This window comes from Anabas testudineus, chromosome 5 (assembly GCF_900324465.2).
Source record: "Anabas testudineus chromosome 5, fAnaTes1.2, whole genome shotgun sequence".
Taxonomy (NCBI): domain Eukaryota; kingdom Metazoa; phylum Chordata; class Actinopteri; order Anabantiformes; family Anabantidae; genus Anabas; species Anabas testudineus.
Genome location: NC_046614.1, coordinates 5,116,712 through 5,132,290, shown reverse-complemented (window position 1 = coordinate 5,132,290; position 15,579 = coordinate 5,116,712). Strand labels below are relative to the sequence as shown.

The window sequence follows — 15,579 nt, the reverse complement described above, 5'->3', positions numbered from 1 at the left end:
TTTACATATCACTCTAGGATTGTGTATACTCCTTCAGTGGTAAAGCAGAACCATTAAAACATTTATTTTATTTTTTAAAAACAGTATTTACAATATCATTATAAAAATAATGCAATATAAACAAAATATCATACAATCATATTGTGCTCAAGTATGATTTCAGAACTATCAGAAGGAAAATACACTTTCCTTTAGGTAGAAATGGTCCCGAGTTATTAAGTGTTAAAAGTGTGGCTATTTGCATCTGAAATGTAGTTGACCACTGCACCTGTTTGCAGAGGGTTTGGATATAAATGATAAACATCTTGACATCAATGTCAACGTGCATGAATGTAGCTGATATTATTTTGTTCTCATGTTTGTAGCACATTGTAGCCATGGTTACCTTATGTTAAATAGCTTTAAAACTGTTATTATTACTTTTTTTTGTTTTGTTTGCAACTTGAATATTAAGATTTATCATGTTAAGGTTTTTGCACAGGGAATTTTCACCTTAGTGTGTCAACCCTCTGATTTATTTGCAGGAATCAAATGTCATCACAGATCACGCAGAGGGTATTGTTGGGATGGTATTGAAAACCTGACTGTAAACATTACAATACCAGAGACTACTGAAAGAACTAATGTCTTTTTCACACAGATACTGACCTGAGTTGGAGAAATTGTGTTGAGGCCTGTTCACTAGACATTTTTGTTGTGCTTACTCAGTTTTTTTTAGGGCAATCGGTTTCTTCAATTCTGCTGAGTTAACTGAACGTTTTAGTTGAGTGAAACTAACTTAGTTAACTTAAGTTGCAAACACTAAGGAGAACAATTTAGTATACCTGACATTCGCAAGTTGTTTCAACTATAAAAATGCAACAAAGCTTTTAGTAAACGTTACAAATAGATATTAAGTAAACATAACCTATTTTTTGTATATACTTTGTTTTTTCGAGGCAATTAGTTTCTTAGAGTTGTTTTAATAAGAACAACTTGTGAACATTTACAGTGCAGTGAGCCTTGAGGTGATGAAAGGTTAATTATTGGACGTGGGACTCCCCAGATTCCCCATGTGGTCGCATGCAAATGTATGTGTGATGAGTTCAAGTGCTGGATTAGTCAATGAGAAGAACTCAGTGCACAACTGCTTTGTATCAAAACACAACATCAGTGTTTTGAGTGTATCTCACACATGCATCATTTCAAACCAGGGAAAACAAAGCAAGGGCTAGAGATCAGCAACAGTGCGGCTCGGAGGTGAGGGGCCAATTCCAAGAAGCCAAGTGAAAAAATGACATGTGACTTTAAATGAAAAAGTGTGGACTCATAATACAGACACATGAGGAATCTTAGAAGTTCACCTCTGAAAATGCACATGAAATAACCTAATTAAGGATTGCATAACAGATTTGAAGTCAAATCACACAGTGGACATGTGTGTTTTGTTTATCATTTTCATTTGTCTGAATCTATCTTTAAAGAAAAGTATGTGTTCATATGTGCTTAGGGGAAGTGTTGAATATTGTGGCCTTATCTAATTTCCGAAATATTCCTAAAATCATTTCTCTATAATCTCTATATCAAACACTGTGCGCTGATCGCAGAGGACATTTGTGTCAACACTTGCACGGCATCAGTGCATGGAGACAGACTTGCCATACACTGCGATAGACAATGACTCCTGCAGTCGAGATTCCTGACTGATCCCAGGCCTGCTCTCTGCATGCAAGCAAGCGGACGTGCGTCGCATACGTTAGACGCTGCTGATCCGCCGATAGAGCCGCACAGGCGCTCCCACCTCCGCGAGTTTCCGACCTCCTCTCAGCTTTTGCAAACATGTTAGCGTCGGCAGGCTGCATATATATTTATGTGCATGTGCATAACTGCTGTTTTAGCAGTCGTGGATGAGGTCGCGGGTGCGTAATTGCTCCAAGCCGTCTGCGTTTTGTCGGATCCTCATGACGAACCGGAGACCTCCGCCATCGGTGGAAATTGAGATGTGTTTTCTGAGCCGCTTGTCTGCTGCGCGGATGGTGTCCGAAGCTGAAGCGGGCTGTTTCTGTTCAGCAGGGGATGGACCAACAAGCAGGGAGGCTTTTTAACCCCGGGGTGCTCGTGAGATGAAGGATAAGAAGAAAAAGAAGAAACATTGAGCGATTTGGGGTTTATTGTGTTGGTGGGGGGGATCGCCGCACGTCGGGATGGATGCGAACCGATGCTGATGCTTCTCTGTGGATTTTTTTTTCCTCCCTCTCTCCCCCCCCCAACCTTCGACTGATTTTTTTTTTACTGTAGAAGCGGCGACGGGTCGTGATTTTGTTGTTTTCGCTTCGACCCCGCAGGATACTAGCGAGCGCTCGTCGATGGATTGATGTGGGAACACGCGCTGCCGCGGCTGCACAGATGGCGAACACAAGCGAGTTTGGGGAGAGCAGCCCGTCCTTACAGAACTATGCCTCCGCGGCCTCTGCGGTCAAGCTGGCCTCCCTGGGTCTGATCATGGGCATCAGCTTGTTGGGCAACGCGTCGCTGTCGCTGCTGCTGCTGAAGGACAGCTCGCTGCACAAGGCTCCCTACTATTTCCTGCTGGACCTGTGTCTGGCAGACGTGCTCCGATCCGCGGTGTGTTTCCCCTTCGTGATGGCATCGATCGGCGGCGGCTCCTCCTGGCCGTACAGCGCGCTCAGCTGCAAGCTCGTCGCCTTCATGTCGGTGCTCTTCTGCTTCCACGTCGCCTTCCTCCTCTTCTGCGTCAGCGTCACCCGGTACATGGCGATCGCCCACCACAGGTTTTACTCCAAGCGGATGAATCTGTGTACGTGCGTGTCGGTGATCTGCATGGTGTGGACTCTCTCCGTGGCCATGGCTTTCCCTCCGGTGTTCGACGTGGGCACCTACACGTTCATCCGTGAGGAGGAGCAGTGCATCTTCGAGCACCGCTACGTGAAGGCGAACGACACGCTGGGCTTCATGCTGATGCTGGTGGTCATCGTGGGGACGACGCATGTGGTTTACATAAAGATGCTGTGCTTCGTCTACGACCACCGGAAAATGAAACCGGCGCAGCTGGTCCCGGCCATCAGCCAGAACTGGACCTTCCACGGCCCCGGAGCCACCGGGCAGGCCGCCGCCAACTGGATCGCCGGCTTCGGCCGCGGACCAACCCCGCCGACGCTGGTCGGCATCAGACAAGCTTCTCACCCCGGCAACAGGAGGCTGCTGGTGCTGGACGAGTTCAAGATGGAGAAGCGAATCGGGAAGATGTACTACATGATCACTCTGACCTTCCTCATTCTGTGGGCTCCTTACATAAGCGCCTGCTACCTGAGAATATTTGTGCGGGGCGCTCCGGTCCCGCAGCTCTACCTGACCGCTGCGGTGTGGATGAGCTTCGCCCAGGCCGGAGCCAACCCCATCATCAGCTTTCTGTTCAACAAGGAGCTCCGGATGCGACTCCGAGCCTGTTTCCCCTGCTGCCTGGGAACACAGACACCCATGGAGCCGTACTGTGTCATCTAAACCACACTGGCTCCAAATACTGCCAAAGACACATTACACCTTGTTGGAGAATGTACACAGACTGGTCCCTGTGGTGTGTTTCTACACGCACACAGGGATGTTGTGGTTCAGTTCACCTTATCCACTTCTTTTTTTCTATTTGTGGCAAAGGGTTTACCAACTACTTGATTTGATAGAACACTTTGTTATGATGCTAATTCACATTATATAATTCTTAATCATAATCAGACTGATAGGAGGTGCAAGAATAAAACCATTCAAAGTATGTTTGAGTTTGTGTGCCTCACCAGCAGGACATGATGGTTCAGGTACACCTCCGTTCCAAATATAGGATATAGTCCAATGACAAATATGTGTCAAGTTATGTCCTACCTTTGGAGAGTTTTTAGCCACATATGCCCTGTTACGTGTAGGTTATCCACTTGTTATGATCCACTACACTATTGTACATGAATGTCATTTTGGCTATTTGCTTGTATATTTTGAAATTCTATTCCCTTAACACAAGGTGTCTTACCTTGTGCAAAACTGGCGACGGAAACACAGCAGAGCTACCAGCACCTGCAACCATACTTGGTTACTAATCATTTGGATACCACAGATGAGACACAGATCTCGGTATATTTTTAATGAGGCTAATGCCACATGTGTAAATACTGTACAGCTCTCAGTCCCTCTTTCCTTTTTTTTTTTTTTTTTAAATCAGATATGTTGTATATTTCATAATCTTCTATGTTTTTTTTTTTTTTTTTTTTTTTTTTTTTTTTGTGTTGATCAAGGTGTTAAAACTCACTTTAAAAGTATTTTGAAAATTCTCCTCCATGGATCAGTTGTGTAGAGAACTGGGTCGAGTCACGCTCCCTGCAGGATATAGCTACATTAAAAATATCGTTGTTTTTTCTACAGATGTGGACACTCGGACTCTGAAATGTTATCGGTGCTTTGGAAAGGATGTTTGCATTGTTTGTATTTCTTAGCAAATAAATAAGAAATAGATGATAAGTTGTCCGGACTCTATCATCTGTTTTTGATAAGATTTATTTCCTCTACTTGATTTAGCTTGAATGCATTTGAGCAGTTACATCTTTAAATGAAACTTCTGATGTCTGTTTTGTGGAATTTATGTTTGCTGGTGTGCTCACTTGAGCTCATCCTACCTCATGTACTTTTTGTTTTATTTAGTTTTTTGATGTTTCCTAGTGCCTGGCAGCCACTGGCAGCGGTGGATTTTAAATGGAGACAGTGAGAGACATGTTTAAAGTTTTGCAAGTTGAAAAACACCCTATGTTCAAACAGACAGGTTGCTAAATCAATACAGACATCGCTGTGCATCTCCTTGTGACTGCAGCTACTTTAAAGGACAGAGAGGTCATGTCCTTGGTATTTAATCTGTGACTTAATCTGTTTTAAAGAGGTTCTCCAGAGGCTTAAAATTGCACTTCCACAACAACCCTGTGTCCCAAAAATGAATTTTATATAATGCATTTGCAAGAGTGAATTCATTTTAAGGGACTTTTATTGTGAGTGGACTACATTTTCTATTAATGTTTGTTTAAGCTTAGGGAAATATCATGGGCCTGGTTTAAATAACAAGAAATAAGAACTGAGAGCTGATGTCTTCTCGTCTCCCCCTGGTCCTATTCTAACCCTTAAAATGTTCCAGATGTGTTCTCACATCTTTTCTTTTGAAAGACTGGAGTTCTTGAGGTACCACTGAGATATGGAAAATAGTATGTGATTGTATTTCTTTGAGAAAAGAAATTATTTTCTTACTTTAGGATTCTTGAAGAAATAACACTGTTAGAAATTAGAATATTGTGTTACAGTCTCGAGGAAAAAGTCAACTGACAGGTCTGCACACTGTACCAGCGGCTGCCAGGAAATGTAGCAGAGCAACACTGGATCTAACAGAGTTCTTTGTCAGACGGTGACAACTGATGCCTCAAAGTAGTTCAGACAGCACGAAGACGCAAACACAGACATCACCAAGGTGGTTGTGATGTTCAGGATTAAAAAGCAATCAGAGACGAACCCTGTAGAGCGAGTAAAAATAGAAAAATAGGCTACATTAAAACATTACAAACAGTAAATCTAATATCAGACATTCAGACACACATACTGTGTTTCCATACTGGAGAATCATATTGCATCATTTTGGTTCTTAAAAGTAAAAGTGACACTTTTACGTTTTAGTTACTTGCTATTCAGAACATAATGATAAAAAACTAAAAGAAATAAATAGACCATAATGCTCAGATCTAGATAGAAGATGTTTCTTCAGTACAGTACACCCCCTCTTTTTGCATCCTTCAATCTTAAATAATCATTCAGTAGACAACCAATGATCTCCATCATTTCCTCTGCCTCTGCAGTCTTGGGCCTAATTTCTCTCAAACTGATCTTGGAAGTTGCTCGTAGTGTTTAGATAAACTATGTTGGACATTAAATGACTATTTTCACAGGCTGAGTAAAACATATTGTAACAGACAGACCTCCACATGCAAAATTGATTGGATGTGACTTTAATTACCTTTATTAGAATTACATTAGGGAGTGTGTGGTCAGTGTGCAACATGAGTCTGACTCCAGTATTTACATTTCTGGCAATGTGGAGAAAGCTTTGGCAGACATTCATTTGTTTTTGTTGTACACTAAAGATGGTAGGGTTAAGATAAAAAGACAAATATGAAACAAATGTTCCGAATTTCAGCTTTCATTTAATGGTATTTATACCTAGATACGTTAAACAGCATAGAACACCGCACCTTTAGCCGTACAGTAAGCAAGCATTGTTCTAGTTTACAGGTTTAAGGTATCATTTTGAATGGACGCCTGCTTTTTGATCAGACTTCATCAAACCCCACTCACCCTGTACCACCCTTAAGCCAGCAGCAGGCTATTGATTGAGTTAATTGCTGTTGCATTCACTGAGTGGCCCCCACTACACAAACCTGTAACATTTAAATGCGGAGCACTTTTCTCAGTAAACACTTTAAACACTATGGTTTAGCGAGGTGTTTCTGAGCTGTGGCCCATTCCATCACTTTGATCTGCTGCTTTACAACACCGAGCTCCCCAACACTCTCTGTCTGCCCACTGTGCACCCATAACTATTAGCATCACCGCATCCCTGCTCGCTTCTCACAGCTGGCTGTGCAGAGGTCTCACCGTGTAATTGCTGTGGCTCCCGAGCTGCAGGAAGATCCTCACCTGCACGTGCTCTCGTGCGATGCACATGCAGGTCGGGTATTTTTGGCACTTCGTGTTGTCTTCAGGGTATGCAGGCTCTGCCGTGATGCCGGGGAAATGTGACTCACTTTGCTGAGATTTTTTCTGCCGGCTCTTTTATTGACCTTTTCAGTCTTTCTAACCACTGAGCAGCAGCGATGACCTCCGCCCCCCTCCTCTCTTTGTTGTCCTAAAACACAGTTTGAGCAGCTGGAAATGGAGCTTTTCAAAAGGCGAATCACCTGATGAGGTTAGGCTGGGTCAGGTAGCTAAAGATTCAGAGCTGTTCTCAGGTTTACTTTCTCACAGTCCACACAGCGTACTCCATTGAATTAACATTCTTCTTCTTCGAGCTGCTGCTAATATTAACACATTAGTGCCCTTGATTTGGATAGACGTGGGTTAGTAGGCATATGCTCCATCTCCTAGTGTGCTCAGTAGGCTGATATCATGTGCCACAGCTTTGTGACCTCTTGTCATTCAATCCATACACCCTGAGACTTGGTCACTCTGTATACATTGTTACCTACTTTATGTCATCAGACAGTAATAATAACGTCCTTTCTGGCCAACCTATGGTCACACTTTGCTCTTTCTGAAGCCTGAACTTATGTTTATTTCGTCTGAACAATGTGATGTTTCACATGTACTTTAAAATTAAATTAAACTAACATATTGATTAATTGATTTATTGTTTCAGCTGTGATCAGGATCACTACACGAATCACACATTTGCAAATTTTAACAGTCATATTTGATATGTTGTCACACTGTCTGATGTTATAGAGATGTTGCCAGTGTATGTTCACTCTGTGTCCCTTTAGCTGCTCTTATTTTGTTACGTGGGGCGTTGCCTCTTCCGAGATAAAATCCATTCAGGATTTCAGGCTGTTTGAACGCTCTCACGTCTGGAATCACAGAAAAAACAATATCATTACTTAAATATAAGATGGATGTGACTCACTGCTTTGTACATTAGCAAAGTCTAATTATAGCTTTGAGCTTTGCGCAAATGCTGTGAATCACTTCTTGACAGTGATTAATTTTATAGCTGTCTCACTGTTTCCTGGTGTTATAAAGACCTGCTGCTGAGGTGAATGTGAGAAAAAAAACACAGTCTCCCCTCATCTTTTAACACCAATTAAATTCTTCTCACTGTTGTTGTTGTTTTGTTTTTTTTTGCCTTGTGGTTAGGGAACAAATCAAGCATGAGAAACTACTGTCACATCTGCTTTTTGGTTATGCATGGATAATGAAACTGTAACCCAACTTTCGCATCTCACTCAGCATGCCATTGTATCACCTGCAAAAGAATGTGTATTTCTCCTCATGTTTCCCTAGAGGGCAGCTGACAACTTGCAAAGTACTGCGAGTCACGATACCATAATCATACATGAAAAACTGCAGAGAAAATTGTTTGTCCTCGGTTTATACCACAAAATAACTATTTTAATTGTAATATCTAAAACAGACACATCAAACATACATGAAGGTTTATGAATAAATATTAAATATCCAAAATTAAATTAAATAAACATTCAAGTTTGTAAAGTGGCTACATTATGTATGTTTAGGTAGAAACTACAGTATATGATGCCTTTTTAAATATTTGCAACACACTGGTTCTCAAATCCAAACAACTGGATTCTCCTCTAAATACATAGTGCAGTTTAATGTTAACGTGAACCAAAATAACGATGCGTTATTAAATATATTTCTTCATTCCAAAATAAATTAACAAAGTTGAAACAGGCATTTGAAGGCAGATAAAATAGTTAGAGCGCAGGTAGCAAATAGCGTAACTGCTGTGTTGGTCCTCAAAGGTAGTAGTCTGGATTCTTGAACGGTGAGAGACATTTGGATTTGCCTTCCTCGATGGTGACGCATGCCAGATGAGGCAGACAGGGGCAAGTATGGTGGAGTCTTCTTCCTAAGTAAGGAACCTGGAAATAGAAGGACACCATCTGTATGAGTATGTTTATTTTCACCAGATCTAATGAATAATATGACCTGATAATATAAAAATAAACCATGCCACAAAAGCCAAATCGCACGACTTGGCCCTCTTACTGTCAAGGTTGCAACAGGCCACACGGACGGGTGTTCTGTTTAAGATCATGGCGATGATGAACACGTCTGTAGAAGAACTCACCTTGTGACTCATAGGGTGACAGTCGTCTCCTTCTTGTCCCATGGGGGTGCACATACGCAGGCTGCGGATCCACAAACTCACTGCACAACACATGCCTCCTCCGCACTGAGAGTCCTTCTCACACGCCTACACACACACACACACACACACACACACACACACACACACATCAATGGACAAAAGTGAAGATGCACACATTAAATACTTGTGTAAATTAAAAGATTTAAAAACATATATAAATGTCCACCAGATTTTCATGAGTATAATTTCCACCTATTTACTGTAATGTCAGTTTTTCAATGGATCACGCAGCTCTTTATATGTTGTGTTCTGTCTAATCAAAGAAGCAATGGAGTCACTAATTATTTAAGTATATTACATGTTTTATACACACATCGTGTGATCATTATTAAATCATTATTAATGATAGAAAGCTCTTTGTTCTTTGAGGTATGATATGATCGCTGGTGATTTCTTGTTTCGAGTTTTGTGCTGAGAAGCTGAGTGACAGCTCTCACTTTAGACAAGATGTAAAAAAAAAAAAAAAAAAAAAAAACACATCGAAGAGGAGCACAAGTGATGCTGATGATGTGACAGACGTGGATGGAAATCGCTTTTTGTTTTATGGCTGCATGCTCGTCACTCAATTCACATCAGCAATGTGGGATGAGAGGGGCTGTTGTGACAGGAGTGGGTGTTTTATTAGCAGGTTACTGCAGTTCGACTATATGTGCTCTTAAATCTGTATTTGGGTTAAGGGAATCATTCAAAGAATGCATTTCTAACTTCACCTCTTCCCTGGTTGCTTGTAAGAAATTGACATGGATTTACTGAACTTATCATTTTACATTCTAATAATTCTACTTTTAGAATCCACTAAATGCCTAAAAACATGCTGTGTGAACTATATGACCCATTACAATACAGTTATATTGGACGTATATCAAAAACATGCATCATAAAACGAAAAGGAAAAAGTAGATTATTAAATATAACAGAACATAACATATAAAATGTTGAATGGTACGATAACTCTGGTGTACAGCATAAAATGTTTTATATGTTATGTGTAATACGAAGATGTGTGCATAAAAAAGGCATGATATACATACATACTGTGCATAAACAATGTGAATAATATAATATAACAATATGCCACATTATTTCCTGCAGTGGCACTTTACCACTAATGTTTTAAGTATCATTGATTTAAAGTGTTGACGTGTTTGAAAATAAAGAAATTTACATCAAGAAAGAGAAAAATATCAAGCAGTGCTTTGCAGGTAATATTTTCTCTTATGACTAGCAGTTCTTAATCTGCATGTTTATATTAAGCAGAAAGCCTTTCATTGCCCCTTTCCACGAGCTGTCTACCTGTTTGCTTCCACTTACCCCTGTGATGACTGCTGACGATCCATGGGACACCAGCAACAGGAAGGAGAGCAATACAAAATAGGACTTCATGATAAAGAGCTGTCTCTGTGCTCCTGCGCCCTCCAGGGTAAAAAGAAAAGATGCTGAGGCTGAGGGTCCTTGCCGCATGTGCATATGTGACAGACCGCAGAGACAAGTGGCCTCCAAACTCATGTGTTGAGGGCTGGCAGAGGTTTATAAACCCAACCCGCCATTCAGAAACTCAAGTGACTCACTCACACCAGCATCGCCTCGCAGGGGCTACAAAATAAGAACCAAGGTAAACTTTAACTTGACAATCTCTCTTCCTTTCATTTGTCTGACAGTGCTCTTTTCCTTCACGCTTAATTCATCATTGTTTTCATACCAAACACAAAGCTTATTTTACACTTAGATATGCAAAAGCTCATCAGGACCCGTGCATTACGCACTGCATTCACTACTATCCAGTTATATTCCTCCTATTCACACACCAAGGCAACCGTTTTGAATATATCCTTTCATAGTGTTGACAACAAAAGCACCTTTAATCCACATGTTTAATTGGATGTGAATTTCTGAAGCCACTGCAGTCCTGCACATAAGGACAGCATGCTCGGTGCAGGACGCATACTGGAGCTGAGGCTGGGATTTCTCTGTTCTCATTTACGTTTGCAACAGTGGACATTATGTGTCTGACCTTTGTTGTTAGGTTTACAACAACAACCATGGACGGTACTGGGTTTATGCACAGGAAGCACTAGCTGAATTTTAGACAAAGATTGTGGATTAGGTTCAAAAAGCTGCCTAATAGAGTAACACCATCATCTAATTATAACACTTACACCTACTGGCCTGCTTGTAGGTGCAGCTTTCACTGCCGAAGCATACTTAGAATTAAAAGAACACACACTTTAAAAAACACCATAGAAATTTGGAAGAATTACAGATAGACAGTGTGGAAATAAAGTAGCGCCATCGCCTCAAGTTAGTGGCACCTCTCATCTAGCTGCCTGACATGGCCAATCAATACATCAGAGCTAAATGTGTCTTCACCACAGCTTGGCAAAGTGACATTGACAACTGAGTCATAAAGAAGGACGAGAATGCAACAAGAATACAACAGTGACATAACTGCCCTTTTTCATCTCAACTGCTAGAGTTTACTGAACAATGATAATTTGAAAGGCAGGGGACATTTATTTGTATAGCACAAGACACTCAGACACGCCAACCAGTCAAGCTTCGGCTTACCCACATACCTGTCCAGACTCATATTCTAATCAGTTCATCCTCCAAGTGGTGGTTTGCGCCAAATTAGAAGAAATTCCCTCTAAGGTGTTCAAATTCATGAGAATGGGACAGACGTGTGAAAGAACCACCTAAAAATAGGAGAACAGTAGAGTTTTATATTCTGAAATAATGAGTATTCACACACAATAATAGCATGTTCTTAAATAAGGCAGTTAGTAGGCTATTAGTGTATGTATATAGCTTTCTATTAAATTCAAAATCAACAGGATTTAGTGAGAGGAGTAAACCATCATCTCCGTCATCACTGTCCCGGTGCTCAAATCTATGCATGCCTATTCCAAACGGTGCAGCTCTCATTACTAGACATTCTTCATCACCGCAGAGTTTAAAGCCCTGAAAAGACATCACATCACGCCGCTAATCCCTGGATTAGTCAGAGCAAAGGAACAAACATTTCTGAATGTGCAACATATAGAACAGTTCAACTGTTAAATGAGCACACGCATTTATTGCCGGGATCCGTCCTTTAAGCATAAGCATTTGCGCTCGCTTATCTTCTCACACGTTGTTGTGGAGAGAAGAGCCAAGTTAAAAACAAGAACAGGGCAGATAGTGAATAGGAGCCAAGTGCCTTTGGAGAACACAATGGGTCCATCTGGGTTGAAGCCAAGCTGAGCATCAGTTAAATCACATCTGGTTTACTGCCTCAGGTGATTGCTAATAGTCAAAGTTTATTGCAACACTGAGGTTTCGGAAAATCTCCTTTGCCTCCTACAGTAGGCATAGTTAATCATACTCTACCTGCAGAACATCCAAATTGATTATTATTGCAGATTTCATATTCTCATATGCCCTTAATGATTCAGACCATGACCGCCTAATTAAAATGTTACTACTCAGCAGAATCCACATATATGCTGTTCCCATATCGCTCTGTTGGCTAAGTGATGCCCCAAATCCAGATCTGTGTACAGTGAACTACCGGTAAATGAACTTTCTGGGTCTGCTGGACAAAGTCAGTGATGGTCGAATTATAATGTAAGTAATGACAGAAGAAGAGATGTGAGTTGGGATGGCTCCTCAACTCCACTCCAGTGTTCCGTGTGTTTTTATACTAATGATTATGCTCTAATGAGGAAAGAGAGACATAAAGTAGTCCTTTCAGTGTAGGCACAAGTCATTTCAGTGGGTTGCTAACCCAGCGGTAGTTCACCAGTGAAAATGTATATGTACATGTACATGTTGGATTTCACAGAGCTGCCTTCATGTACTTGTTGTACTCTGATTCTGTCCTCCTCTAACTCATTTGCTCCACACATGTAAACATGTGAGGCACATGCAGCTAGGCTGCAGCGTTGTCAACTCAGATCGTCTCTGCCAGTGTACGTTAATGCTGGATCAGACCCTTGGACGTGCACCCGTGCTCCCCGTGGGCCTCCTTCACGCGCCACACCAGTGTCTCCTGCCGTCCCCCTTCACCGCTGGGACAATCCTAGTGATGAAATTAGGTGGAGTGTGTGTAAGCATTTTTTGTCTCTTTTTTTAATATCCGATATAAATCCTTGGGGCACCTTGTCACATGGGGTGTAAATGAAATGACACAGAAAAATGGCAGCAAAACAAACTCCAAGGACGTCAAAGGTGAGTCACAGTGATGAATTATGGATTTTAAATTCCTTTTCTTTCACAAGTAACACTGTCATGCCACTTCTCAATCTTCATGGAAAATTAACATTCTATCAAAGGCGCTCAGAGTCCGCCATGCCCTGCCTTGCTCTCCACTTATTAGTCTTTCATACAGTAGCACACTGGCAGAGTATGAATTTTGTCCTTGGCTGTCGGAATAGCAGCTGAGGACTGGATGTACAAAAACCGAAGGATACGAGGACAGCTCGTTTGAGGTGGCAGAGTTTATCGCTGATGCTGTTTTGCAAGACATTTGCGCACGTTTTTCGAAACCAAAGTAACATTCTGGGATTACACTTTTATCTCCCTACTCTAATCTCTTCCGATTATCTTACATGCATAGGGGCTGCTCCCACATGTGGAGGAAGAATCACACCGCATTATAGATAGAGGTTATCTCTTAGTTCCTGTTGACATGAGCATCATTTCAGCCCCATTCATTTAATAATGGGAATCCATGAAATAGAAATAGCACCTTGGGTACAACACCTGTCGTAGAAGCACGCAGCTGTTGTCCATCGCTTCACAAGGTCCGAGCTAATGCATTCTGGGGGATGCCCTTGCATTTGTGCTTTCCTTTCACGAATACTTCCTCTTGTGATTGTCACCTATTCATGCTTCACACCTATGTGACGCACTGATGGTAATTTCTGTCCTCTCTGTCAGAATAGCTTGTGCATCACCTACAGTTCCATCACACCTTGACATCATAGCGATTAAGGATACTTTCATGCACTGTATTGGTTGTGTTACTGGGTTTTTCACTGAGTAGATCAAGATCCATTACATCATGATTATTATATGCTAATTGAGTGGAGTTCAAGATCAGGTTGAGTCATAACTGGAACTTAAAGGACATAAAAGTTCTCTTATTTTATATTTACGTATGTTGAGGCAGCTTCTTTTGTTAGTGTGCACTGGTTTGAGCACATGGCAGTGACTGGTGTGATGGTTTTCATGCCCTCATAATGACAATTATGAGGGTATGAAAGGAACAGAGGAAGCCAGTAGCAGAGGTCATGTTTCAGTGGCGATGATAAGCATTACAAAGTTGTGTGATACAAGGTTTTTGGACTATCTGGGCTTGTTTGGCCCAAATGAAATGGCATCATGTGAACCAGAGCAGGCAGCAGATGATATTGATGGTGGGGAAGATGATGCTAAGAAAAACAGAAGGTGCAGTTGTAAGGTGATAAAAGTACTTAGTTATGAAAGAAGCAGCAGATGATGGGAGAAAAGCGCTGCAGATACTGAGGGATCACTACCTGCCAACCTTGAAGAAAGTCTCTGAGTTCCACTTTAAGATTTCAGCTCATGAACACATTTTGATTAACTGACTCATTTATTAATATCAGGAAACTAAATTTGAATTTTCTGTGTACCTAAAAATAATAAGTGAACCATTAACAGCAGCTCAACTCTGACAGAAAAAGGTTTAATGACTTCAATTCTGACTGTAGGAATAACCTTCGGATAAACATAATTTCTGCCTAAGTGTGCACCGGAGAACAGAAATAGGAAGTTCTGTGTCAATGGGCTCTATTTAGTCAGCACAGATTTGAATACTCTACAATTAGTGAAATTAACAAGCCACAAGGTTTTAGATGTTTTTAGTAAAACATAAAAAATATTCAATTTCATACATTTTCAGAGGGCACTAAGGCAATACACACATATCTACAGTAAACTGTATGAATAGTAACAGTAAAGAGGAAAAGATGTCTCATTTATTACTCACAGCAAAGAGTCTCTGAAGGGCGCAATAATTTTACTCTTCTCAGTTTCCTGGTGTCCTGTCACAATAACCAACATCACAACATCCCTTGTAGCACCATCAAAACTAAACCTGAATGCCTAATTACAGCTTATTCCATTTTTCACTTTATTATACTTTAAAACAAAGGTCACTATTGTAAGCTAATTCTTGATTTTTGCTCTAACCATGTATTTCATCTATATCCTGTATATATATATATATATATATATATATATATATATATATATATATATATATATATATATATATATATATATATATATATATATATATATATATATATATATATATATATATATATATACAGGATATATATATATTGGCTTTTTCACTGCATCACTGCTATTGTTAGGTTGATTGATAAAACATGATATACTGTATTAATATACTGTATAATTACAATCTTGGCTTTAACACAGACATAGTGAACTTGAGGCATTTTGTGACAATGTTGATATTTTAGTGCAAGTAAAACATGGTGAATGACATTATGCTGCTTTTCCTTAGCTGTGTACACCACCAGTTAAAGGTTTAGATACACCTTCTCTTTTACTTCACATTAATTATTTTTTATATTGTCCATCAATAC

The 15,579-nt window shown here is 40.6% G+C and overlaps 2 protein-coding genes across 3 annotated transcripts; one reads left to right on the top strand and one right to left on the bottom strand.

Annotated features, from left to right (window-relative positions):
* The first annotated feature begins 1,720 nt into the window (after positions 1-1,720).
* Positions 1,721-4,203, top strand: gpr27 (G protein-coupled receptor 27). The gene has a single exon (XM_026347046.1). It carries the CDS (start codon positions 2,386-2,388, stop codon positions 3,499-3,501), a length of 1,116 nt encoding a protein of 371 aa, XP_026202831.1. The 5' UTR covers positions 1,721-2,385; the 3' UTR covers positions 3,502-4,203.
* Positions 4,204-7,463: 3,260 nt separating this feature from the next.
* On the bottom strand, positions 7,464-10,501 carry prok2 (prokineticin 2). Of its 2 annotated transcripts, XM_026347024.1 has the most exons (4): positions 10,274-10,501; positions 8,882-9,007; positions 8,533-8,672; positions 7,464-7,637 (listed from the first exon to the last, which is right to left on the bottom strand). In XM_026347024.1, exons 1-3 carry the CDS (start codon positions 10,466-10,468, stop codon positions 8,547-8,549), a joined length of 447 nt encoding a protein of 148 aa, XP_026202809.1. In that variant the 5' UTR covers positions 10,469-10,501; the 3' UTR covers positions 7,464-7,637; positions 8,533-8,546. The 2 variants fall into 2 exon arrangements, with proteins under 2 accessions (XP_026202809.1, XP_026202808.1); XM_026347023.1 differs by lacking the exon at positions 7,464-7,637 and having other exon boundaries at positions 7,645-8,672.
* Between the last annotated feature and the right edge of the window lie 5,078 nt (positions 10,502-15,579).

What these genes read in the sequence shown, in the direction of transcription:
- prok2 (XM_026347024.1), bottom strand. Translation starts at nt 10,468, where the DNA reads ATGAGTTTGGAGGCCACTTGTCTCTGCGGTCTGTCACATATGCACATG. An exon ending in CGTCAGCAGTCATCACAGGG is followed by an intron (nt 9,008 to 10,273) that starts GTAAGTGGAAGC and finishes GTGTGTGTGTAG; the next exon opens with GCGTGTGAGAAGGACTCTCA. An exon ending in GTCACCCTATGAGTCACAAG is followed by an intron (nt 8,673 to 8,881) that starts GTGAGTTCTTCT and finishes TTCTATTTCCAG; the next exon opens with GTTCCTTACTTAGGAAGAAG.
- gpr27 (XM_026347046.1), top strand. Translation starts at nt 2,386, where the DNA reads ATGGCGAACACAAGCGAGTTTGGGGAGAGCAGCCCGTCCTTACAGAAC.